This window comes from Triticum aestivum, chromosome 5D (assembly GCF_018294505.1).
Source record: "Triticum aestivum cultivar Chinese Spring chromosome 5D, IWGSC CS RefSeq v2.1, whole genome shotgun sequence".
In the NCBI taxonomy this organism is placed as follows: Eukaryota; Viridiplantae; Streptophyta; class Magnoliopsida; order Poales; family Poaceae; genus Triticum; species Triticum aestivum.
The window spans coordinates 517282636-517308801 of NC_057808.1; the positions used below are offsets into that span (position 1 = coordinate 517282636).

The following is a 26166-nucleotide window of genomic DNA, read 5'->3' on the forward strand; positions in this document are numbered from 1 at the left end:
CGTGAAGTTTCGTTGCACTTGGACTCCGTCTGATATTGATTTCCTGCGATGTAAAAAACATGCAAAAAAACAGCAACTTGCACTTGGCACTATGTCAATAGGTTAGTACCAAAAAACGATATAAAATGACTATAAAATGATTATAAAATATCCAATATTGATAATAAAACAGCATGGAACAATAAAAAATTATAGATACGTTGGAGACATATCAGCATCCCCAAGCTTAACTCCTACTCGTCCTCGAGTAGGTAAGTGATAAAAACAAAAAAATTGATGTGGAGTGCTGTTTATCATGCCATATCATATTCTTTTATTTATAGCATGGACATTTGGACTTTTATGTGATTCAAAGCAATAGTCTAGTTTTGACCTAATAATTTAGATACTCAAGCATATCAACAAGCAACCATGTCTTTCAAAATATCAACACTAAAATAAGTTATCTCTAGCCCATCATGCTCAAACATTGATCCATTCATGAAACACATTCGCATATTAGCTACACCCAATACTCAAGTATGATCATATTGCCTCTTAGTTGGTGCTTTTGTAAGAGAAGATGGGGACTCAAATTCAAAAATAAAAATTGCATAAAGTAAAAGAAAGGACCTTCGCAGAGGGAAGTAGGGATTTGTAGAGGTGCCAGAGCTCAAAGCAAAAAATTAGAGATAAAAACATTTTGGGAGGTGTATCCATCCCACCAACGAAAATGACTTAGAGTTATGAACACTTTCCATGCTAGATATGCCATAGGCGGTTCCCAAACAGAAAATAAAGTTTATTCCTTTTTCCACCATTATTTCACTTTCCATGGCTAGCCGTATCCACGGTTGCCCTCCATACCAACACTTTCCAAGGAATTTATTATTTGACAACATAAAGTAAATTCATTTTTGCATTTCGGGATTGGGCATCCCTAAAACCTTTGCCTTACTCTCGTGCAATGACAAGTGAATAAACACTCATCGTGAGAATAACACATCCAGCATGGAAAATATTAGCCACCCATTGCCGTTCCACGAGCGAAACAAATACACAAAAGAGAAGTTTATTTTGAAAATTAGAGATAGCACATGCAAATTTGCTTAGGACGGCAAAAGAATACCACATATAGGTAGATATAGTGGACTCATGTGGCAAAACTGGTTTAAAGGATTTTGGATGCACAAGTAGAGATCATACTTGGTGCAAAATGAAGGCTAGCAAAAAGATTGAGAAGCGACCAACCAAGAAATGAATAATCTCATAAGCAAGCATTAAGCATAATTAACACCCAATAATGCACCACAAGTAGGATATAATTTCATTGCATGACTATTGACTTTCTTGCATGCATAGGGAATCACAAACCTTAACACCAATATTCTTACTAAAGCATAATTACTCATCAACATATCTCACATATCACATCATCATATCTCAAAACTATTACTAAGAATCAAGTTTATTCTTGGATATCTGTCACTTTGGGACTAATTTTCATGTGTTGTTTTTCATAAGCTCAAACAAATATAAGTGAAGATCATGAGCATAATTTTTTTTCTTTCTCTCAAAATAATTTAAGTGAAGCAAGAGAGAATTTCTTCAAAATTTTACTAACCCTCAAATAAATCTAAGTGAAGCAAGAGAGCATTTCTTCAAAAAAAAATACTAAGCACACCGTGCTCAAAAAGATATAAGTGAAGCACTAGAGCAAGTCCTAGCTCATAAAAGATTTAAGTGAAGCACATAGAGCAATTCTAACAAGTCATGAAACGATTTTGGCTCTCTCAAATAAGTGTGTTCAGCAAGGACTGATAACTTGAAACACAAAATAAAACAAGCAAAGACTCATATCATACAAGACGCTCCAAGCAAAACACATATCATGTGACGAATAAAAATATAGCTTCGAGTAAAATACCGATAGTCGTTGGAAGAAAGCGGGGATGCCACTCGGGGGCATCCCCAAGCTTAGTTGGTTGCTCATTTTTGGATAATAGCTTGGGATGCCGGGGCATCCCCAAGCTTAGGCTCTTCCATCCTTCCTTCATCCATCGTAAGATAACCCAAAACTTGAAAACTTCAATCACACAAAACTCAACAAAACCTTCGTGAGATCCGCTAGTGTAAGAAAGCAAACCACTACTATAAGTACTGTATCAAACCAATTCATATTTTGTTTTTGTATTATATCTACTGTATTCCAACTTTTCTACGGCAAAAACTCATCAAACAAAACCATAGAGCCATCAAAATAAGCACACAACACAAAGAAAACAGAATCTGTCAAAACAGAACAGTCTGTAGCAATTTGATACTTTCGAATACTTCTGTAACTCCAAAAATTCTGAAAACATAGGACGGCCAGGGTAATTTGTATATTAATCTTCTGCAAAAAGAATTGGCATTTATCATGTTCTGGTGATTTTTAACAATTGTTTTCGTGACTGCATAAGTTTCTGTTTTTCAGCAAGATCAAACAACTATCACCCAAGAAGATCCTATAGGCTTTACTTGGCACAAACAATAATTAAAACACAAAAAACACAATCATACCAATAGCATAATTGTGCAAACACTCAAGAACAGAAAGCAAAAAGGAAAAATAAATTTTATTCATTGGGTTGCCTCCCAACAAGCGCTATAGTTTTACGCCCTTAGCTAGGCATAAAGCAAGGATCTAAGTTTTGTCATCCTTCTTCTTCTTAATTTTCTTAGAGGTATTTTCATCATGGGGTTTTGTAAACACAACATAAAACATATTATCCATGGAAACTTTAGCATTCCTTAGTTGGTTTTCATCATAACCCCTTTGATTTCCCGCAACAATCCAAAAGTAATATTGATTAACATTATTAAAAACTTGTTGGATTGTATCTAGAACGGGGACTTCCTTTTTAAGATTCTCATCAAAGATCTTATTATCCCCAAGCAAATGCCTTAATGCATAATCACTATTGTAAAGAATTTCATCTATCATGGGTTTTTCACGATTCATACCATAAAAATCAGAGATTTCCCTAGCTTCCCGAATTATGTAGTCAAACTCATTCATAAGAACGAGAGTGGCCAACTTTTTAGCCCTAGGATTCTTTATTTCTGGAAGCTCAAAAAACAATCTTTGCAGAGTAGGATGAGGACGAATAAATTTACTTTCAAGTTTCAGAACTAGTGCTGAAATAGCATCTGCATAAGATATAGTAGTTTTAAGTATAGGAGCAACATCAAGACTTAGATTTCCAACACAATTGAAAAATTCTTGGATACGTTCTTTTCCCACAAAGTTCCCTTGCCCCAAGATAAAATTTTTAGCATCCAGATTGCCTGTACGTCCAATCTTAGGAGTCAGGCCATCATCTATTGGTGCCATACCAAAATCACTCATGATTGCAAGCAAAGAATAGATCTGACGAGAAAACGGCGAACGGAAGAAGAGAGGCGAATAAAACGGCAAATTTTTGTGAAGTGGGGGAGAGGAAAACGAGAGGAAAATGGAAAATAATGTAAATTGCGAGGAGATGAGATTTGTGATTAGGAACCTAGTATATGTCGAAGATCCTCCCCGGCAACGGCGCCAGAAATTCCTTTTGATGTCGCTTGAAGCTACGTCGGTATTTCCCCAAAGAGGAAGGGATGATGCAGCACGGCGGCGGTAGGTATTTCCCTCAGAAATGAAACCAAGGTTATCGAACCAGTAGGAGAACCAAGCAACACAACGTAAACAGCCCCAGCACACAAATAACAACACCTCGCAACCCGACGTGTTAAAGGGGTTGTCAATCCCTTTTGGGTAACGGCGCCAGAAATTGCATGTTGATGGGAGAAAGTTGTAATAGATTGAAATAATAGATCGCAAATAAAAAAAAGTGCAGCAAAGTATTTTTGGATTTTTGGTTTAATAGATTTAAATAAAAAGTGCAAATAAATTAGATCGCAAAGCAAATTTATGAGAAAGAAGACCCGGGGCCGTAGATTTCACTAGTGGCTTCTCTCGAGAAAGATAGCAAACGGTGGGTAAACAAATTACTGTTTGGAAATTGATAGAACCTCAAATAATTATGATGATATCCAGGCAATGATCATTACATAGGCATCACGTCCAAGATTATTAGACCGACTCCTGCCTGCATCTACTACTATTACTTCACACATCGACCGCTATCCAGCATGCATCTAGTGTATTAAGTTCATGAAAAAACGGAGTAATGCAATAAGAACGATGACATGATGTAGACAAGATCTATCTATGTAGAGATATACCCCATCGTTTTATCCTTAGTAGCAACGATACATACGTGTCGTTTCCCTTTCTGTCACAGGGATCAAGCATCGTAAGATCGAACCCACTACCGGGCACCTCTTCCCATTGCAAGATAAATAGATCAAGTTGGACAAACAAAACCCAAATATCGGAGAAGAAATATGAGGCTATAAGAGATCATGCATATAAGAGATCAAAGAAACTCAAATAACTTTCATGGATATAAAAAGATATGACTGATCATAAACTCAAAGTTCATCAGATCCCAACAAACACACTGCAAAAAGAGTTACATCATATGGATCTCCAAGAGACCATTGTATTGAGAATTCAGCGAGAGAGAGGAAGCCATCTAGCTACTAACTACGGACCCGAAGGTCTACAAAGAACTACTCACGCATCATCGGAGAGGCACCAATGGCAGTGGTGAACCCCATCCGAGATGGTGTCTAGATTGGATCTGGTGGTTCTGGACTCTGCGGCGGCTGGATGAATATTTCGTCGACTCCCCTAGGGTTCTGGTATTTTTGGGATATTTATAGAGCAAAGAGGCGGTCCGGGGGCACCTGAGGTGGGCACAACCCACCAAGGCGCGCCTGGGCCTCCTGGCGCGCCCTGGTGAGTTGTCCCCTCCTCAGGACTCCCTGCAGGTGCAACCAGGGCCCAATATCTTCCTTCTGGTCCATAAAAAATCTCCGTAAAGTTTCGTTGCATTTGGACTCCGTCTGATATTGATTTCCTGCGATATAAAAAACATGCAAAAAGACAACAACTGGCAGTTGGCACTATGTCAATAGGTTAGTAACAAAAAATGATATAAAATGATTATAAAACATCCAAAATTGATAATAAAACAGTATGTAACAATAAAAAATTATAGATACGTTGGAGACGTATCACGCGTTAACCTAATGCTTCCGCTTTCGGTCTACGAGGGTACGTGGACACACTCTCCCCCTCTCGTTGCTATGCATCTCCTAGATAGATCTTGCGTGAGCGTAGGAATTTTTTTGAAATTGCATGCTTCGTTCCCCCACAAAATCATGTGACCCAAGCTAGTCTGTGTGCCAACGTTCGGCGAGGAGCGCTAGTGGAGGTTGTGACTTGAGATCCCGCGAGGGTTCCAAGGCTTGTCCCTGCGGTGAAATTTCGGAGCCAAATCTCAGTCCAAATGGTGAAATCGAAGGGTGACAACAAGGCAGACGCGGCCAAGGTCGCAGCCATGAAGCTGGACATGGATCAATTGGACAAAAATGTGGAAGGTGTTCACACTAAAGTAGAGGGCATACGTCTCAAAGTCACGGAGGTCAAGAAACAACTGACATCGGTGGAGGAACTGATGTTGTAGATGGATTTGAGGTTGAGCGCATGTCCTCAACCTAGACAGGAAATTGAAGGAGACAAGGACGCGCAAAATTAGCAGCATCAACCCCAACTCACTCCCCGGCGACTGCAACAACCACCTCTTAAGTCGACTCAAAGGCAGACAGGTGAGCACCTGGCTAGAACTTCTCCACCAACAGCTTTCATCATGACCTGGATCAACAAAGCTTACTACTACCCTTCACAAGAGGGCAAATGGGTTGCAAGGGCACTACCAGGTGTTTTATGGTCAACCTCAATTCAGAGAATACCAACATCCTGCAGTACATCAAACACCAAGACCCATGGCACCTCCTCCCAATACTATCCCCCACCTGTATATTACCAACCCGAATACCAATAGTACAATCAACAGGAAAATACATCAACAACAATACTACAATTATCCTACTATGCACCCCCCAACACCAATATTTCGCAGGAATGCATCAAGGACCAGAACCAGGCCCAGGCCCAGCTGTGCACCAATAAGCAGGCCACTAGTTCCCAACACCCACGCAAGGCCGATACCTTGACCAGAGCAGAGACCAGGACAAAGAAACTTAGTTCTACCAATCCGTTGCAAAAGCTCCCAAATTTGATGGTAGCAACCCCATGGAATCGCTGAGAACTATCGAGAAATATTTTCTCAATGGTATATGTGCGTGAGGAGGCCAAATGGGATTATCCCCATATGTATCTAACTGGCAGAGCTGACATATGGCTAAGAAATTCTGGCACATTGGAGGAAAGTCTTACCTAGGAAGAATTCTGTAAAGTGGTAGTCAAAAGATTTTTAGGGGGTAGCTCTTATGACATAGTGGAAAACCTCACTTCTATTAAACAAGGATCCACTTCTGTTTCTGAGAAGAAAAGATGTCTTCATACAAAAAGGAGAACCCTAGGATTACTGAAGGTTGTTATGTCAAATGTTATATCAATGGGCTTAAGCTAGAAATTAAAGACTACCTAAAACCCTTCAAACCACAGACACGGACATTGGGAGTACATGTACATGCCCAAGGTACATAGAGGAAATTATCCTCTTTCATTGGATTTCAGAAATTTTTTAGTCCAAGGCCAGTACAAAATAGATCAAGATGGATCGGCACTAATGGCATCAAGAAGGAAGGTGAACATAAAACTAGCCCTAAGCCCAAAGGGAAGTACAGAGAACCTAGTACTTGTAGATACTGTGGAGGCAAATGGTTCTTTAGACACAAGTGTGCCTAGTACAAAACACTGAATATCATGACCAATGAAGAAAAATGCCGAGGAAACATCAAATGAAATTCTACGGGGCAGTGATCCAACTGATGAAAACACTACACCTGCTACTTCCCAACTGAAGAAGAAAACCCTTTCGTCAGATGTTCGTTTTCAGTTATGTTGTGGCGTAGTTTGTCGGACGTTTGGAACTTGCCTAAGTTGGAAACCTTCAGAAATACTGGGAGAGACTAGCTACTTATTGCTGCAGCGAGCATTGGTACTTGCACGTTGGATAGAATTCTAATGGTGTTTTGGCGCTGCTGGTTTATTCGTAATGAGATTGTCCACAACAAGCAACCACCTTTTGTTGATGTCTCCAAAAGATTTCTTCTTAGTTATATGGATATGCTACATTAGATCAAGTACCACCCAGACCAAGACTTCATCAAAGGGAAGTTTCTATTGATGGCCATATTACTTCTTTATAAGTTTGATAATGATGGATCCTTCTCAGCAGAAGGTATTGCGGGCACTAGAATGATCCTAAGAGATCATCTTGGGAAAATTATCTTCTCCTCATGCAGATATCTCAACTCTTGTTCGGATGCTTTGGAAGTTGAGCTTCCTGCAGAGCGTGAAAGTGTTTCTTTGGCTCTTCAATGGTGTAACAGTCCTATCCTAATCGAGGTAGATTGCTTATAGCTTGTCCACATGGTTCAGCAGAAGGATCAAGACCTGTCAGGCTACACGACATTGATTGAGGAAATCAAGGAACTTATGAAATCTCGCAAAACATGTATTACTCATATTTCGTGTAAAAAATACTATTAGTCATTTCTTAACTAACTATGTTAGATGTAGTGGTTGTAGTTTGGTTATGCTCCGGTCTTGAGGATTGAGGACCGGTGTCTCGCTGATTGTAATTTTGATGTTTGAGTAATACAAGTTCTATTCACAAAAAATATATATATGAATTTAAAATTTCTCCATGTTTATTTAAATATGCCCACGTATTAAAAAATGATCATGAATTTGGGAAGATGCCCACGAATTTAAAAATCATGAATTAGAAAAATATTCACGAACTTAAAAAATGTTCAAATTTTATAAAATATATATGAATGTAAAATAATATTCCTGAATTTTAAAATGTAAAAAAGGTGTAAAAAAAGGAAAAACAAAGTTTGGCCAGCCACGACGATGTTAGTTCGACGTTGCAGGTGCTAAGAGCATCTCCAGTTGGACACCAGAGCTACATCTCGCTTGAGGTAGTTTGGCCTCGCCTCTGGCGCTCGACTAAATGGGCCGCCCCAATATTATAACCCCTATAACAATTTTCGGAAGGTACTATAGTTCGGTATTCTACAAATAGGTACCATAGACCAGTTCGTACCAGTTTTAGAACCTTCCGTTGGTTTTCATTTCTTCTTCCGTGTGATTTTTTTAGGGCTGGGCAGCAGCCTAGTGGCAAGGGCACAGTGGTGCTACCTTGCAGACCGGGGTTTGACTCCCGTTGGGAGCAAATTTCCGCGATCTCACCCGGGTGGGCTTCTTCTATAAAATATGTTCTGGGTGCTAGTGTTCATGGATCTTTTTTTTTGTTTTTAACAATTTTCATCGTCTTTCTTTGGTTATTTTCATTTTTCTTTTTTAAAATATATGTTTACTTTTTTTATGCACATTGTACATTTTTTGTATACACGTCTAACATTTTTTTTTGATGCACCTGAACATTTTTCGAATACATGATGTATATTTTCAAATACTTGCTTTGAACATTTTTTTTCAAATGCCTGAAGATACCCCTGATCCTGAGCTAGTGAACTTGGTTAAGCAACAGGAACATCCATACTAACCAAAGCAAGAGTACATTGTCAGGCATTCATTTTATCAAACAGAAAATTGCATCTTCAGGTATTCAACAGAAGTAGCAAACTTAAAACTTGGACATGCACATTTGGTGCAATGTGGGAAAAGGATGGAAGCTTTTTTTTTCAAGGAAAAAAAGGATGGAAGCTTAACTTGCTTCATATGGATAAGAAAGGTAAACTCATGCTTTTTAAAATGGCTATGAAATAAATTTTGGAGGTGCACAGGACCAAAATTATATTTGTTTGTTAAACGGGACAACTTTTAAACTTGTTTTGCTGCATTCAGTTTAGGTCTCAATATTCAGGTTCAGGCAGATAAAAACCACACGACCAATGCTGATACTATTTGCTGAGTATGTGCCAACTATATATACGAACTCATTTCTCAATGTTTTGGGTGCTGTATCAGGTTATAGCGAGCATGTTCAGAGAAGAACAGAGAAAGACAGGATTCATGGATGGACTTGCTCCTGCAAATTGTTTCAAATTCCAGCCCTCTTAATTCATAACAGAACCATGCATCACTACAGTGAAAGGTACAGTAGATAAGAACATGGCCTACATAAAACTAAGGACAGACCTTCATCATAGGGAAAGACATGACCATATGCAACATGTTTCAAGTTCCAATTCCAACCCTGTTAATTGCCTCTCTTCAACCAAACCCAGATTTCATACCAAACTCGTGCATGATAGCAGCTAAGCTAAGCTTCCACCACCACCACGTAATTAAGCAAGCACAAGCCTAGTAATTAAGCCAAAAGAATCAGGAGCGGAGCTTGTCGGCGTGGCGGCGCACGTTGGCCCTGAGCCGGTCGAGCGCGCGGGCGAACTCCGGCAGCTCGGCCTCCCCGAGCGCCTCCACGTCGGCCTCCCACCAGTACCGCCTCCCCATCTGGGCCTTGACCACCTTGTCCCCGATGGTATTCATCCACTTGATCTCCGACGCCACCTGCTCCGCGGTCGCCTCCCTGGCCCGATACAACTCCTCCAGCGCCTCACGGTCGTCGTCCTCAGCGGCAGGAACGAGGGCGCCGGCGTCGTTGCCGTCGTCGAAGCGGCGCAGGACGGCCTCCATGGAGGGGCTGCCGAGGGCGAAGGCGTTGCCCGCCTCGGAGAAGACGACGGCGGCCACGCGGGCGCCGCAGAGGATGGCGAGCTCGGAGCACTTCTTGAAGAGGCCGGCGCGGCGCTTGGAGAAGGTGACCTGCCGGCTGTTCTTGTCCGGCCTGAGGGTCATCTCGATGCGGTGCCGCCCCGTGCTCGTCGTGCCGCGCGGCCGCGCCATCGCAGCGATCGATCCAGCAGCGAGGGAGGGGAAGAAACTCGGAGGCGGCGGCGGCGTTCCCTCCTCTGTGTGTGTCTTGATTTCTTCTGCCTCAACGCGACGCGCTGTAGCACTATATATAAAGGAAGGAAAGGTTCCGGCTAGGGCTCAAGGGGTGAGCGTCAAGGATGATTGGTCGAAGTCGGATTGGACGCCGGGACGCGTCAAGGATCTTTTGATGGAGAGAAGGCGGCGGTCGGGGGATTCCGCGGTCGGGTCGGGTCGGGTGGAAGTGTTATACGCGTCATTTTAACGCTCACATGGGCTTGGCCCAAGAATAATGCGTCGCTCCGGTGCGGTCGCTCGCTCGCTCCGATCCATTTGCTCGCTCGTTCCGCATTTCCTACATCCTACATGGCACCTCAAGCGCCCGTCATAGTATATTTTGCTAACAAAACCGTTCCAAAATCGAGGCCGGCGGCTCCTGGTTGATCGTACATTGCAGTCACCAGCCGGCCACCAGCACGTAATGTTATTACTTACATCTTTTCACTCTTTTATTCTTTCCTTTTCCTTTCTCCTTTTTTCTCTTTTTTTGGAACGGTTTGTTCGATTTTGTATTTTATTTTCCTTTTGCTAAATGAGAGAACCTTTCTTAATTTCGTAAACTTTTTAAAAATCGATGAACTTTTTTTTGAAATCTGTGAACTATTTTTCAAAGTCGATTATATTTTTGAAAATCGGTGACCTTTTTCTAAAATCGATGAACTTTTTTCAGAACATATGAACTGTTTTTCAAAATTGATGAACTTTTTCTCAAAATGAATGAACCTTTTCTGAAATTTGTGTACTTTCCTTCAAAATCGATGAATTTCTTCTAAAAGAAATCAATGAACTGTTTTTCCAATTCGTGAGTTTTTTTTGAACCTGTGCACATATTTTTTTATTTTACCAAATTTTGAAATAGTAAAAAAACTATTCCGGTTTTTTCTTTCTGGACCAAAAGATTTTTTCAGGGAACTGCCTGAAAAATGCAATCTTAAGAGAAGCGTGTCAATCGTATGTCCATGCGAGCGAGTGACGGTCATCGCGAGTGATGGCCAGACCCATGCACGTGTGCCCCTGTGCGCTGCAACCACAAACTGGCGCTTAACGCTCCCAATAGGAGCACCCCGCTCGGTCCTTGTGTTCGATTGTTTTTTTTTCATCTAAGAGCATTTATAGACACGGACAACAAATCTAGCCCCTCAAACGCGCACATCCCGGACACATTTACGTACTACCTAGATCAACTAAGATTAACTACACTACTCGTCATCGTCGCAGATGTCCATGATCTTCGTGCCCAGCTCTGGGTACATGTACGACAGTTGCAACTCCGGCTTCTCTTCGTCGGCCTTCGCCTCCAGTCCGGCACCGGCTGCTGCCACCCCTCCTCCTCCTCCTCCTCCTACTCCTCCTCTGCCCCCGACGAGTCCTGAGGTAGACCGGCTATGATGCGGGCGGCGCGCCTCGCCCGAATCTCCTCCAGCATTTTAAAGCGGCGTTCCGGCGCTAGCATAGCATAAGTGGTCTTTTTCTGCTGTGCCATGGCGGAGCCGGACAAAGAGGGAAGAGTGAGACGAAAAGGGAGATAGGTGGATGGGCTCGGGCTGGCGGCACGAAGAGGGAGGAAGTGGATGTGGCTAGGGTTATGGGATGTCGTCCGGCTTAAATAGCCGGACTTTGGCACTCAGGCGGCGAGTCGGAGCGGTGCCACGCGAGGTTCACTCTCCACGGGAGGAGATGCCGGTCGGACCGTCGGGTTTTCAGGTATTTTCATGTGGGGCCGCTATAGTATATTTTGCTAACAAAACCGTTCCAGAATCGAACCGACGATTTCGCAGGAACCGTGGTTCGTCTGTGGAGATTATAACGAAGCCTTGTGGCAACATGAGCATCTCTCGCGATCTCTGCGGTCGGAGACGCAGATGTCAGCGTTTAGGGATTGCCTGCTGCTTTGTGAGCTCATGGACTTGGGATTTGCAGGTGTTCCTTACACATATAATAACGGGCAAGACGGTGACCACAATGTGCAAGTCAGATTGGACCGTGCTTGTGCGGATGAAACATGGAAGGACCTGTTTCCAGCAACGAGGGTGCTGCATCTCGCAACGCCCTGCTCAGATCAAGCACCCCTACTTGTCCAGTTGGGGGATGTTCAAGCATTTTGAACGAAAGGTAACGCGCCACGGTACGAAATCATGTGGGAGCGCCACCGAGGCCTTCCAGACATGGTTGCTAACTCATGGGTAAAGCATAAGCCGAGTGGAGGGCTCGGTTCAGTGGCTGCGTCTTTGCAACATCTTATGAATGATTTGAAAGACTGGAGTAGGGAGAACTTTGGTAATGTATTGAAAGAAATAGAAGAGCTAAGGAGTCAACTAGCTGCACTACAATTAACTAGGGCTGATCGGTCTCAGGTCCGGAATAAGATGAATCAGTTAGACGAACTCCTATACAGAGAAGAAATGATGTGGCTGCAGCGATCACGTATTACGTGGCTAAAGGAGGGTGAACGTAACACGAAATATTTGCACCGTAGAGCAATCTGGAGGGCGAGAAGGAACCATATTCAGCGCCTGAAAAAGATGGATGGATCTTGGTGCTCTGTACCCTCAGAGATGGAGAGGATGGCACAGTCATACTTCAAGGAAGTATACACCAAGGACCCTACGCTGGACCCATTGGTCGTTTTGGATTGTATCCAGCAAAGGGTTACAGCAAATATGAATGATGCTCTCAGTTTGCCGTTTGCAGACAAAGAGATTTCGGACGCGCTCTTCCAAATAGGGCCTTTAAAGGCTCCAGGGGTGGATGGATTCCCGGCGCGTTTCTATCAGCGTAACTGGGATGTTCTTAGAGCAGAGATTATTGCGGCAGTTAAGGAGTTCTTTGTCACAGGTATAATGCCAGATGGTGTCAATGATACGGCGGTGGTATTAATACCGAAAATTCCACATCCTCGTGAACTAAAAGATTTCCACCCTATCAGTCTTTGCAATGTGGTATATAAAATCGTGTCTAAGTGCATGGTGAACAGGTTGCGACCTTTCTTAGCAGAGCTAATATCGGAAAATCAAAGTGCATTCATTCCGAGCAGGCTTATTACGGATAACTCGATTATTGCCTTCGAATGTATCCATCATATACAATCTGTTAAGGAAAATTCACCAGCTTTGTGTGCTTACAAGCTTGACCTTTCGAAGGCATATGACCGAGTTGATTGGGACTTTCTTGAGAGGGCTCTTCTCAAATGGGGCTTCTCCCAGTTCTGGGTCTCTCGTGTTATGGCGTGTGTATCATCTGTTAAATACTCTGTGAAGTTCAATGGCAAGCTACTGGAATCTTTTACCCCGTCCCGGGGTCTCCGGCAAGGTGATCCGTTATCCCCCATTCTTTTCCTTTTTGTTGCGGATGCTCTATCAAGGTTGATCAATAAATCTATGGAAGAGGATGGATTGAAAGGGGTGAAAATTTGTAGAGGTGCTCCGGAAATATCCCATCTTTTATTCGCGGATGATTCACTCTTGTTTTTTCAAGCTTCTGAACAGCAGGCAATTTTGGTTAAAGGTTTGCTGAACACTTATGCGGCGGCTACTGGCCAATTAATAAATCCTTCAAAGTGCTCCATCCTTTTTTCAGATCATTGCTCGCCCACAGTTGCTTCTAATGTTAAGGGTGTTCTGGAAATTACACAGGAGGTCTTCGAGCCTAAGTATCTAGGCCTCCCTGTGCCGGAGGGAAGAATGCATAAGGGTAATTTTGAAACTATCCAGGAAAGATTAAGGAAGAGGTTAATCGACTGGAGTGAGCAATATATGTCATCAGGTAACAAGGAGATTTTAATTAAATCAGTTGCTCAAGCTATACCAACTTATGTCATGAGTGTTTTCAAACTCCCAGCATCGATTTGTGATGAGTTAACCCGCATGATGCGTCAGTACTGGTGGGGAGTTGACAAGGGGAAGCGTAAAATGGCATGGCTGAGTTGGGACAAAATGTGCCTACCCAAATCTATGGGAGGCATGGGCTTCAGGGATATGCGGGCTTTTAACCAAGCCTACTCGCAAAGCAAGCATGGCGCCTTTTAGATACGCCAGACAGTTTATGTGCTAGGCTCCTAAAGGCGAAATACTTCCCGGCTGGTAATTTACTGGATTCGGTGTTCTCTAACAATGATCCGCAGTGTGGAAAGGGATTTTATACGGTCTGGACCTCGTGAAGAAGGGGGTTATTTGGCGAGTGGGGGATGGGGCGCTCATCCGTACTTGGCGCGACCGTTGGATTCCAAGAGCAACCTCATTCCGCCCCATCACTCCTAAACGCACATCCCGGCTGAACCGTGTGTCAGAGTTCTTAGATGATAACGGTGCATGGCGGATGGATCGGTTGAGAGAAATTTTTTGGCCCATGGACATAGATTATATTGTGAAAATAAGGACGTCCCCAAGGCAGCGTTCTGATTTCGTATCGTGGTTCCCAGAGAAGAACGGCCAATTCTCGGTCAGGAGTGCTTACAGACTTGCCACATATGATCATAACATAGTGTTTGCGGGGGGAGCTTCCTGTTCAGCACCAAGTGGAGCGAGATCAATTTGGAATGCTGTATGGAAATCGTCGGTACCTCAGAAGATGAAAATCATGGCTTGGAAGGTAGTTGCAGGCGCCTTGCCAACAGCGCAATGTAAAAACTTCAGACATATTTCCACCCGCTCGACCTGTCCTTTATGTGGTGTGGAAGAGGAGGGTTCTTTTCATGCGTTAGTTACATGCACTAATGCGCGTATGATTTGGCTGAATATGAGAACTAGGTGGCCTTTGCCCTCTGATGAAATTCTCATTGACAATGACAAGGATTGGTTGCTGCATGTGCTGGTTAACTGTACGGATGAGGTCCGGGATATGGTGATTATGGTAGTCTGGCGAATCTGGCAACTGCGAACAGATCAGTCACATGGCAAGGAAATCCCACCAACGGATGTCACGGTGGAGTTCCTCGACAGCTACTACAGGTCTATCAAACTTGCAGGCCGGTTTAGCACGGAGGAAATAATCAAGGGGAAGATGACAGTGTCTGCCGTGTGCTCACGCTCTTTAGACAAAGCGAAGACCCCGACCATGCCATGGCCAGCACCCCAGCCGGGCTACTTTGCCCTATCCGTCGATGGGTCCTTCCTGGAGTCCGATGGGTCAGCGGCTGCTGGCATGATTCTCCGTGACGACAAAGGCAAGATCATTTTTTCAGCGTACCGCTATATCTTTCATTGCAACGATTCGCTGGAAGCGGAAATACACGCCGAGTAGTAGGGAGTTTTTACCACAGAAAATTCACCGTAGTCAGAATTGTGTCGCAGATCGTTTGGCCACTTATAGCCGATCAGAGAAAACCACAGCTGTGTGGTTACAGTCGGCTCCACCTTGTATTGAGGAGTTGTGGCCTCTTGATTGTAACACTATTACTTTGCAATAAAAACTCCCTTTACCCTGCAAAAAAAAAGAATCGAACCGACAACTCCCTGGTTGATCGTACACTGAAGTCACCAGCCGGCCACCAGCATGTAATGTTATTACTTACATCTTTTCACTCTTTTATTTATTCTTTCCTTTTCCTTTCTCTTTTTTGGAACGTATTTGCTTGATTTTTTAATTTTATTTTGCTTTTGCAAAATGAGTGAACCTTTTTTAATTTCGTAAACTTCTTAAAAATCGATGACTTTTTTTGAAATCTGTGAACTATTTTTCAAATCCGGTTATCTTTTTGAAAATCGGTGACCTTTTTTTAAAATCGATGAACTTTTTCTCAAAACCGATGAACTTTTTACAAAATCGATGATTTTTTCCTAAAAATACATGAACTTTTTTCAAAATCGATGAACGTTTTTTCAAAACCGATGAATTGTTTTTTTTTCAAAATTGATGATTTTTAAAAAAATGAATGAACCATTTCTGACATTTATAAAGTCTCCTTGAAAATGGATGAATTTCTTCACAAAGGAATTGATGAACTGTTTTTCTAATTCGTGACCTTTTTTTGAACATGTGCACATATTTTTATTTTACCAAATTTTGAAATACTAAAAAAACTATTCCGGTTTTTTCTTCCCGGACCAAAAGATTTTGCAGGGAACCGCCTGAAAAAATGCGATCTTAAGAGAAGCGAGTCGTACGTCCATGCGAGCGAGTGATGGCCAGGCCCATGCAGGTGTGCCCCTGTGCGCTGTAACCACAAACTGGCGCTTAACGCTCCCAATAGGAGCTCCCCGCTCGCTCCTTGTGTCTGATTGTTTTTTATCTAAGAGCATCTACAGGCACGGACAACAAATCTAGCCCCTCAAATGCGCGCATCCCGGACACATTTACGTACTACGTAGATCAACTAAGATTAACTACACTACTCGTCGTCATCGCAGATGTCCATGATCTTCGTGCCCAGCTCCAGGTACATGTGCGACAGCTGCAACTCCGGCTCCTCTTCGCCGGCCTCCGCCTCCAGTCCGGCACCGGCTACTGCCCCCCTTCTTCTCCTTCTCCTACTCCTACTCTGGTCCCGACGAGTCCGGAGGTAGACCGGCTATGATGCAGGCGGCACGCCTCGCCCGAATCTCCTCCAACATTTTAAAGCGGCGTTTCAGCGCTAGCATAGCATACGTGGTCTTCTTTTGCTGGGCCATGGCGGAGCCGGACGACGAGGGAAGAGTGAGACGAAAATGGAGAGAGGTGGATGGGCTCGGGCTGGAGGCACGAAGAGGGAGGAAGTGGATGTGGCTAGTGCTGGGGGATGCCGTTCGGCTTAAATAGCCGGACTTTGGCACTCAGGCGGCAAGTCGAAGCGGCGGCACGCGGGGTTCACACTCCATGGGAGGAGACGCCCGTCGGATCGTCGTGTTTTCGGGTATTTTCCTGTGGGACCCCAATGTGAGTCCACGGATGTGCCTGGGCCACCCCATATCTGCTCCAGATTTGGGCTAAATATGAGAGGTGCCAGTCAGCCGGGGCGTTTGAGGCCCCCGTATGGATCGCATCTTTTTGATTGGTCAGTGACCAGGTCGTCCGCCCGCGCGTTTGAGGGTTGTTTACGCCGCCCAGGTGTAGATTCTCTAAGCAGAAACCATTAGAAAGCAATAGCACCTGCCGGGAAAAAACAGCTACCGATTTTTGAAATATTTTAAAATTTCGTAAATTCAAAAAATGTTCATGGATTTAAAAATTATTCACGAATTCAAAAAAGTTCACAAATTAAAAAAAATGTTCACAAGTTTAAAAATACTTTCAGAAATTTTAAAAACTCACGAATTAAAAAACATTCATGGTTTCCAAAAATTCTCACGAATTACAAACTATTCATGAATTTAAAAATATTCACGAAATTGAAAAATCTTCATGAATTTGAAAATATTCACGAAATTGAAAAGTTTTCATGTATTTAAAAAATATTGATGAACCTATAAACTGTTCTATCAATTTTAAAAATGTCCCCGGTTATTTTAAAATTAGGAATTTTTAATATACTCATTAACTTTATAAAATGGGAAAAGAAAAGAAAGAGAAAACAAAACAAAAAAATGGAGAAGGAAAAAGCATGTTGGGTCGGCCACGGCGAAGTTAGTTCGATGTTGTAGACTTGCATGTGCTAAGCTATTAAGTTAGGCCCGAGTTACGCGTCAATTGGTTGGTCTTTAGCAAAGACCGGCCGGGTCTTGAGCTGCCAATGCATGTGATGCCCACCGTGTGATCGTCATCTCCTTGTCCATCCGTCGTTGCAACATGAATCATCTTTCAAATGTCATTGCAACATGATCCATGTTCAAACCTCATTGCAACACGAACTATGTTGCAAAAGCACCTATGGAGAGCCCCCCTTTGCAAGCACCTCTGGTGAGCTCCCCTTGCAGCAGGACCCTGTTGCAAGCACCTTCGATGATCCCCCCTTCAGCACGACCCCTGTTGCAAGCACCTCCGGGAAGTCCTCTTTGTAGCACGACCCCGTTGCAAAGCACCTCCGGCGTTTTGTGTACATAATATTATGAATAGATGATGTTCAGTCTTACTACTACTTACCTGAATATGCTAGTTCTGGCTGAGCTTAAACCCAAGCAAAATAAATTAATCAGGAGAAACAATGTTCTCCTTTTGTTGATTTGCGTACATGATAAAAGTATGAATGGCAGCTCCCGCAAAAGAAAGTAGCGACGATAAGAGAATAAACACCGCCAATGGCAAAGTCTGCCAAGCATTTCCTGCAGAATCTGCATAAATTTTACAAGTTCCTGTGCAACCAAGTTCCTGTTCCAAGTTCACGCTTTCAAGCACACGAACAGGAATTTTATAACACCTTCATTTCATAACATAAGATGCATGATTACATAGAGTAGCTTCCACCGCAAATGAAGCCCCAAACGCGCTACACTAAGCATGCATCAGCCTCCCCTATTCCCTAACATAGCCTTCTAGATTAATTGTCCAGGATTGGATAAACAACACACACACACACACACACACACACACACACACACACACACACACACACACACACACACACACACACACACACACACACACACACACACACACACACACACTCACTCACTCACGGGAGAACTGACGCTCATTAAGCCTACTGTCTCTAATTAAGAACTTGGAGTCTTGGAATCATAACATCATAGTACTTGGCACACAGAGTAGTACTGCTTTTGCGGCCAATGCCATGGCATGCGGCGCTTATGCCAAGGAGAGCGCCTGCAAGCCCGAGCCTGCCCGAGCCACCGCGCCATCAGGCTGGAAGAAGCGCACGTACCTCCCATGGTCGCGGAAGACTGCGGGCCAGTCCCAGACCGCGAGGACGTTCACCGGAACGACGCTGGTGCAGCCGTCGGCGTAGCGGATCCGGAGCTCACGGGGGACCTCGCGAGGGTGGCCGACGCAGAGCACGGCGTGCACGGTGGAGAGGTCCGGCGCCGCGAAGCAGGCCGGGTTGACCTCGGCGACCCACCCGAAGCTGCGGCAGTTGTCGTCGATAGCCTTCTGCGTGCGCTGCTCGGTCGGGTAGTCGCGCAGGGCGACGTGGACGAGGAGGTCGTTGACGTCGCGGACAAGGTGGTCGGCTATGTTGTGGGCGACGTAGTCGTCGAGGATGGCCGTCCCACACGCGCGCACGAGCTCCACCGTGCCGCTGCCGTCCGCTGACGCGAACGGCTGCTGGCGCATGGCGGCCTCCCGGTCGGCGGGCGAGCGGAAGCGCAGGCCCATGGTTCCGCGGGCGGAGCCAAGGAGGCTGAAGCGGCCCAGCAGGTCCGGGGCCGTGGCGTTAATGACCTCGTGGATGAAAGTCGCCGCGTTCCCGCCCCCGCCGATGGAGGCCGCCATGGGCCGTCGGACGTAGGCGTGGGCGAAGCACATGGCGTGGAGCGCCTGCACGGAGGCGGGGCTAGGGGGTGCCGGAGCGCCGGCCACGCGGCGGACCGCGGTGGCGGCCGCGGGGACCTCCGCTGGCTTGTACACGTCGTGGTACTCCGGGCGGTCGGAGAGGACGCCGGCGGCGGTGACGCGGTGGGCGCGCGCGAGTGGCATCTTGAGCTTGAAGGGCAAAGCGGCGTTAGGCGGTGGAGAGAGGCAGACAGCAGATCACAGACGTGGATGTTGGCTGGGCTGGCAATGGCGACGAGGGGAGGAGCTGTGCCTTTTATAGAGTGGTGACTGGTGAGGAGCTCCTGCGGTACGTGGACGGTGAGGGGGAGGGAGGGTGCGCATTGAACGGTGGAGTGAAGAGTGAAGCGCAGCCATCTTTGACTTGCAGCGCAGCTCTAGCCTTCGTAGAGGTGAGCTGCACCGCCTAGCTGGAGCAGAGCAGGGGATACTGGAGTCGTGCGCGTCAAGCAAAACATGCGTCGCTAGTAGAAAAAGGGCTTTCGTCGGGCCTAGCCAGCCCATTAGTCCCGGTTCTGCCACGAACCGGGATCAATGGTGACATTTGTTCCGGTTCGTGAGCCCAGGGGCCGGCCGGGGCCTCGTGGGCATTGGTCCCGGTTCGTCTGGGCCCATTTGTCTCGGCTCTTGGCACGAACCGGGATCAATGGGCCTCGCTCCTGGCCCACAACCATTGGTCCCGATTCGGGGCAGGAATCTGGACAGAAGGATGACCTTTAGTCCCGGTTCCAGCCACGAACCGGGACAAATGAGTTGCCTATATATACCCCATCGCCGGCGAGCATAGCACTCCACAGTGCTCTGTTTTTTGCTGGCCGGCGAGGAAGAGCATTTGGGTGCTCTAGCTCACCTCTTATGCATGTGAGGTGTTCGATGAAATGCCCGAGCCACACTAGTTAAGCTTTCTCCTCTCGAAGCTCGACCTCCGAGCTCCATTTTTTCCGAGATTTGTCTAGGTTTAGCGGTCCATCACGCCCCGTCCTCGTCTTCACCGCCGTCGATCGCCCGCGTCGATCTCGTCGCCGGCACCACCGTGGTGAGCCTCTTGTTATTATCTTCTTTCTGAAAGAAAAAAAATCTTACTTTAGATAGATACTTGTCTAATTTTCTTACTTTTGACACGCAGATGAACCGGCAATGGATGTACGGTGACAGACACACCTCTGAGTACATTAAGGCCGTGCATAATTTTCTCGAAGTGGCGGAGGCAAACAAGCAGAATGGTTTTATGTGTTGTCCATGCCCTAATTATGGGAATACGAGGTCTTACTCTGACAAGAAAATCATTCACACCCACCTGCTTTATAAGGGTTTCATGCCACACCATAATGTTTAGACAAAGCACGGAGAAATAGGGGTTATGATGGAAGACAACGAAGAAGAAGAGGACGATGACAACTATGTGCCCCCTGAATACGGTGATGCTGCACCGGGGGAAGCTGAAGATCAAGAGGAAGCTGAAGATCCAGAGGAACCAGACGATGTGCCCGATGATGATCTCCGCCGGGTCATTGTTGATGCAAGGGAAAAGTGCGAAAGTGAAAAGGAGAAGCTGAAGTTCGATCGCATGTTAGAGGATCACAAAAAAGGGTTGTACCCCAATTGCGAAGATGGCAACACAAAGCTCGGTACCGTACTAGAGTTGATGTAGTGGAAGGCAGAGAATGCTGTGCCTGACAAAGGATTTGAGAAGCTACTGAAAATATTGAAGAAGAAGCTTCGAAAGGATAACGAATTGCCCGACAGTACGTACGCAGCAAAGAAGGTCGTATGCCCTCTAGGATTGGAGGTGGAGAAGATACATGCATGCCCTAATGACTGCATCCTCTACCGCGGTGCGTACAAGGATTTGAACGCATGCCCGGTATGCGGTGCATTGCGGTATAAGATCAGACGAGATGACCCTGGTGATGTTGAGGGCGAGCCCCGCAGGAAGAGGGTTCCTGCGAAGGTGATGTGGTATGCTCCTATAATACCACAGTTGAAACGACTGTTCAGAAACAAAGAGCATGCCAAGTTGATGCGATGGCACAGTGAGGACCGTAAGAAAGACGGGAAGTTGAGAGCACCCGCTGACGGGTCGCAATGGAGAAAAATCGAGAGAAAGTTCTGGGCTGAGTTTGCAAGTGACCCAAGGAACGTATGGTTTGCTTTAAGCGCGGATGGCATTAATCCTTTCGGGGAGCAGAGCAGCAATCACAGCACCTGGCTTGTGACTCTATGTATGTATAACCTTCCTTCTTGGATGTGCATGAAGCGGAAGTTCATTATGATGCCAATTCTCATCCAAGGCCCTAAGCAACTCGGCAACGACATTGATGTGTACCTAAGGCCATTAGTTGAAGAACTCTTACAGCTGTGGAATGGAACAGGTGTACGTGCGTGGGATGAGCACATAGGGGAAGAATTTGACCTAAAGGCGTTGCTGTTCGTGACCATCAATGATTGGCCCGCTCTCAGTAACCTTTCAGGGCAGACAAACAAGGGATACCACACATGCACGCACTGTTTAGCTGACACCGAAAGTATATACCTGGACAGATGCAGGAAGAATGTGTACCTGGGCCATCGTCGATTTCTCCCGACCAACCATCAATGTCGAAAGAAAGGCAAGCATTTCAAAGGCGAGGCAGATCACCGGAAGAAGCCCGCCATGCGTACCGGTGATCACGTACTTGCTATGGTCTCTAATTTACAAGTAATATTTGGAAAGGGTCCCGACGGACTAGCTGTTCTGAATGACGCTGAGGGACGCGCACCCATGTGGAAGAAGAAATCTATATTTTGGGACCTACCCTACTGGAAAGTGCTAGAGGTACGCTCTTCAATCGACGTGATGCACGTGACGAAGAACCTTTGCGTGAACTTGTTAGGCTTCTTGGGCGTGTATGGGAAGACAAAAGATACACCTGAGGCAAGGGAGGACCTGCAACGTTTGCACGAAAAAGACGGCATGCCTCCAAAGCAGTACGAAGGTCCTGCCAGCTACGCTCTTATCAAAGAAGAGAAGGAAATCTTTTTTGAATGCCTGCTCAGTATGAAGGTCCCGACTGGCTTCTCGTCGAATATAAAGGGAATAATAAATATTCCAGAGAAAAAGTTCCAGAACCTAAAGTCTCATGACTGCCACGTGATTATGACGCAACTGCTTCCGGTTGCATTGAGGGGGCTTCTACCGGAAAACGTCCGATTAGCCATTGTGAAGCTATGTGCATTCCTCAATGCAATCTCTCAGAAGGTGATCGATCCAGAAATCATACCAAGGCTAAGGAGTGATGTGGCGCAATGTCTTGTCAGTTTCGAGCTGGTGTTCCCACCATCCTTCTTCAATATCATGACGCACGTCCTAGTTCATCTAGTCGACGAGATTGTCATTCTGGGCCCCGTATTTCTACAAAATATGTTCCCCTTTAAGAGGTTCATGGGAGTCCTAAAGAAATATGTCCGTAACCGTGCTAGGCCAGAAGGAAGCATCTCCATGGGCCATCAAACAGAGGATGTCATTGGGTTTTGTGTTGACTTCATTCCTGGCCTTAAGAAGATAGGTCTCCCTAAATCGCGGTATGATGGGAGACTGACTGGAAAAGGCACGCTAGGAGCGGACTCAATAATATGCAGGGACGGGCATTCTTGGTCTCAAGCACACTACACAGTTCTACAGAACTCTACCTTGGTGACCCCGTATGTCGATGAACACAAGAACAGTCTGCGCTCCAAACACCCGGAGCAGTGTGACGACTGGATTACATGTGAACACATCAGGACTTTCAGCAGTTGGTTCGAAACACGTCTCAGAGTTGACACCACTGTTTGTGATGAGCTGTACTTGTTGTCCAGGGGACCATCTTCGACTGTATTGACTTACAAAGGATACGAGATAAATGGGAATACATTTTACACGATCGCCCAATATCAAAAGAGCACCAACCAAAACAGCGGTGTGCGCTTTGATGCAGCAACCGAGAGGGGAAAGGACACATATTATGGTTACATAATGGACATATGGGAACTTGACTACGGACATGATTTTAAGGTCCCTTTTGAAAGGATCGATATAGTTGACTAGAGGGGGGGGGTGAATAGGCAACTAAATTTTTAGCTTTTCTTTACCAAATTAAACTTTGCATCAAAATAGGTTGTCTAGATATGCAACTAAGTGAGCAACCTATATGATGCAACGACAACAAGCACGCAAGCAAGTAAGAGATATAACACAAGTAAACTAGCTAAAGTAAAGGAACATAACCAAGAGTGGAGCCGGTGAAGACGAGGATGTGTTACCGAAGTTCCTTCCTTTTGAGGGGAAGTACGTCTCCGTTGGAGCGGTGTGGAGGCACAATGCTCCCCAAGAAGCCACAAGGGCCACCGTATTCTCCTCACGCCCTCACACAATGCGAGATGCCGTGATTCCACTATTGGTGCCCTTGAAGGCGGCGACCGGACCTTTACAAACAAGGTTGGGGCAATCTCCACAACTTAATTGGAGGCTCCCAACGACACCACAAAGCTTCACCACAATGGACTATGGCTCCGCGGTGACCTCAACCGTCTAGGGTGCTCAAACACCCAAGAGTAACAAGATCCGCTAGGGATAAGTGGGGGGAATCAAATTTCTCTTGGTGGAAGTGTAGATCGTGGCCTTCTCAACCAATCCCGAGCAAATCAACAAGTTTGATTGGCTAGGGAGAGAGATCGGGCAAAAATGGAGCTTGGAGCAACAATGGAGCTTTTGGGGAAGAGGTGAGTCAACTTTGGGGAAGAAGACCCCTTTATATAGTGGGGGGGGGGGAACAAACCAACCGTTACCCCACTTCTGCCCCGAAGAGAGCGGTAGTACCGCTCAGCCAGCAGTACTACCGCTTGCCACTATAAGCGGTACTACCGCTCCTCAACGCGGTACTACCGCTTGGCCCACAGCGGTACTACCGCGGTGGGAGGGCGGTACTACCGCACAGGAGCGGTACTACGGCCCCCACAGCCGCGGCCAGTACCGTAAAACCCGACACGAAAAAGGAGCCCTCGAATCGAGGCGGTACTAGCACGAGACCACCGCGGTACTATGGCTTGGGGCCACTAGCGGTACTACTACTCTGGAGCGGTACCACCGCTCCCAGAGCGGTACTACCGCTTGTGGCACCCAAGCGGTACTACCGCTCCGTCCCGTGGTACTACCGCTGGGACCAGAGTTAGTACACACATGGGGGCTACTAGCGGTACTACCGCTCTGGGCGGTACTACCGCTTGTAGCACCCAAGCGGTACTACCGCTCTGGCCCGCGGTACTACCGCTGGGACCAGAGAGGGCACAAAGAGAAGAGAAACAAGCCCATCATCGAAACGGAAAGGCTCGGAGAGAGGGGCAAAGGAAGTGTACGTGATGATTCCGCCCTAGCCTTTCCAAAACGGACCCCCTCTTGATAGTACGGTGATCCCTATGAAACTAGTCCACCAAACTAATCCGAAAGGACTACACCGTCTTCGCTTCAAGCTCCGAGGGGAGGAAATCGTCTCGTGCCAAAAGGATGAATCTCTGAAAAACACTCAACGCACACGATTAGTCCGCAAAAGCATTGTCATCAATCACCAAAACATCTTAGGGATAAAAATGCCCTTACAATCTCCCCCTTTTTGGTGGATTGATGACAATACGGGATTTGCACAACTGGGAATAGACAAAGGACATAAGCAAACCCCAAATCTCTAAAATATAGACGGGCTCCCCCTAGATGTGTGCCATCAAGATAAGTGCTTTGAACTGCACGACACACATACTAGGATCAACGCTCCCCCTGTATTTTAGAGACCAACAACCTAAGCGAGATACAAGATAGCAGGATATATAACATAATGAAGCATATAACTCATGAGATATCAAATGACTAGAGACAACGATAAAGATATGATAAGGAAAGGGTAGCATATGTCTCACACCATATGACTCGAACTAAAGTCTCACTGAACACAAAACCAAGCAAAGCACAAGGTAGCACACAACGAAAGCACAAGGTAAAGACACACTCGCAACACAACGACGCAAATCCCTAAACTCTCTCCCCCTTTGGCATCGAGACACCAAAAGGGGCAAAGAGCTAACCTACGGCTCCAGGTGAGAGCATGCTAAGGATCTCGAACATCAGGACTCTGCGTGATCATCTACACTGCCGTCCTCGCCCGGAAACTGCTCGGCATCTGAGTCGGTCCACGGACAGTGCTGCTGGATCCACTCCTCCTCCTCAGTAATCTGACCCTCAGAGCCGCTGGTGACTGTCGCACCCATCTGACGCATCAGCTCCTTGTGACGTCCTCTTGCCTTCTTCTCAGCCACATGAGTCATGTACGGACCATGAGACTCCATGCAGAACAGCTTCTTCATCTTGCGTTTGAGCTTCTTTGCCCAAGAGGGCTCTGCCGCAGAAGGCTCTGTCCCAGGAGGCACATAATCCTCATCATCATCACCGGCATCAGCCTCGTCCTCGGTCTCCATGGCAGCAGCAGAGGATGGAGCTCCATATCTACCCCAATTATCCTTCTTCCTCAGACGCTTGATCTCATGAGAGACCAACTCTCCAGTTTCCAGCTGCTCCTCAGGATAGGTATGTCTCCAGGCCCTCTCAATAAGCAACATAATGAACAGACCATAAATTGGGCACTTGCGCTCAGAAACAGCCGCCAGAAGCTCAGACCACATGACGTGAGAGATGTCCAGGGACTCGCCGGTGTTTGCGTCCTTCTCACGCTGGCAGAAGA

The 26166-nt window shown here is 45.9% G+C and overlaps 1 protein-coding gene across 1 annotated transcript; it reads right to left on the reverse strand.

Annotated features, from left to right (window-relative positions):
• Positions 1–9165: 9165 nt before the first annotated feature.
• On the reverse strand, positions 9166–10048 carry LOC123125887 (agamous-like MADS-box protein AGL61). Its single transcript, XM_044546331.1, has one exon. The coding sequence runs from the start codon at positions 9974–9976 to the stop codon at positions 9455–9457; it is 522 nt and encodes a 173-aa protein (XP_044402266.1). The 5' UTR covers positions 9977–10048; the 3' UTR covers positions 9166–9454.
• Positions 10049–26166: the final 16118 nt, after the last annotated feature.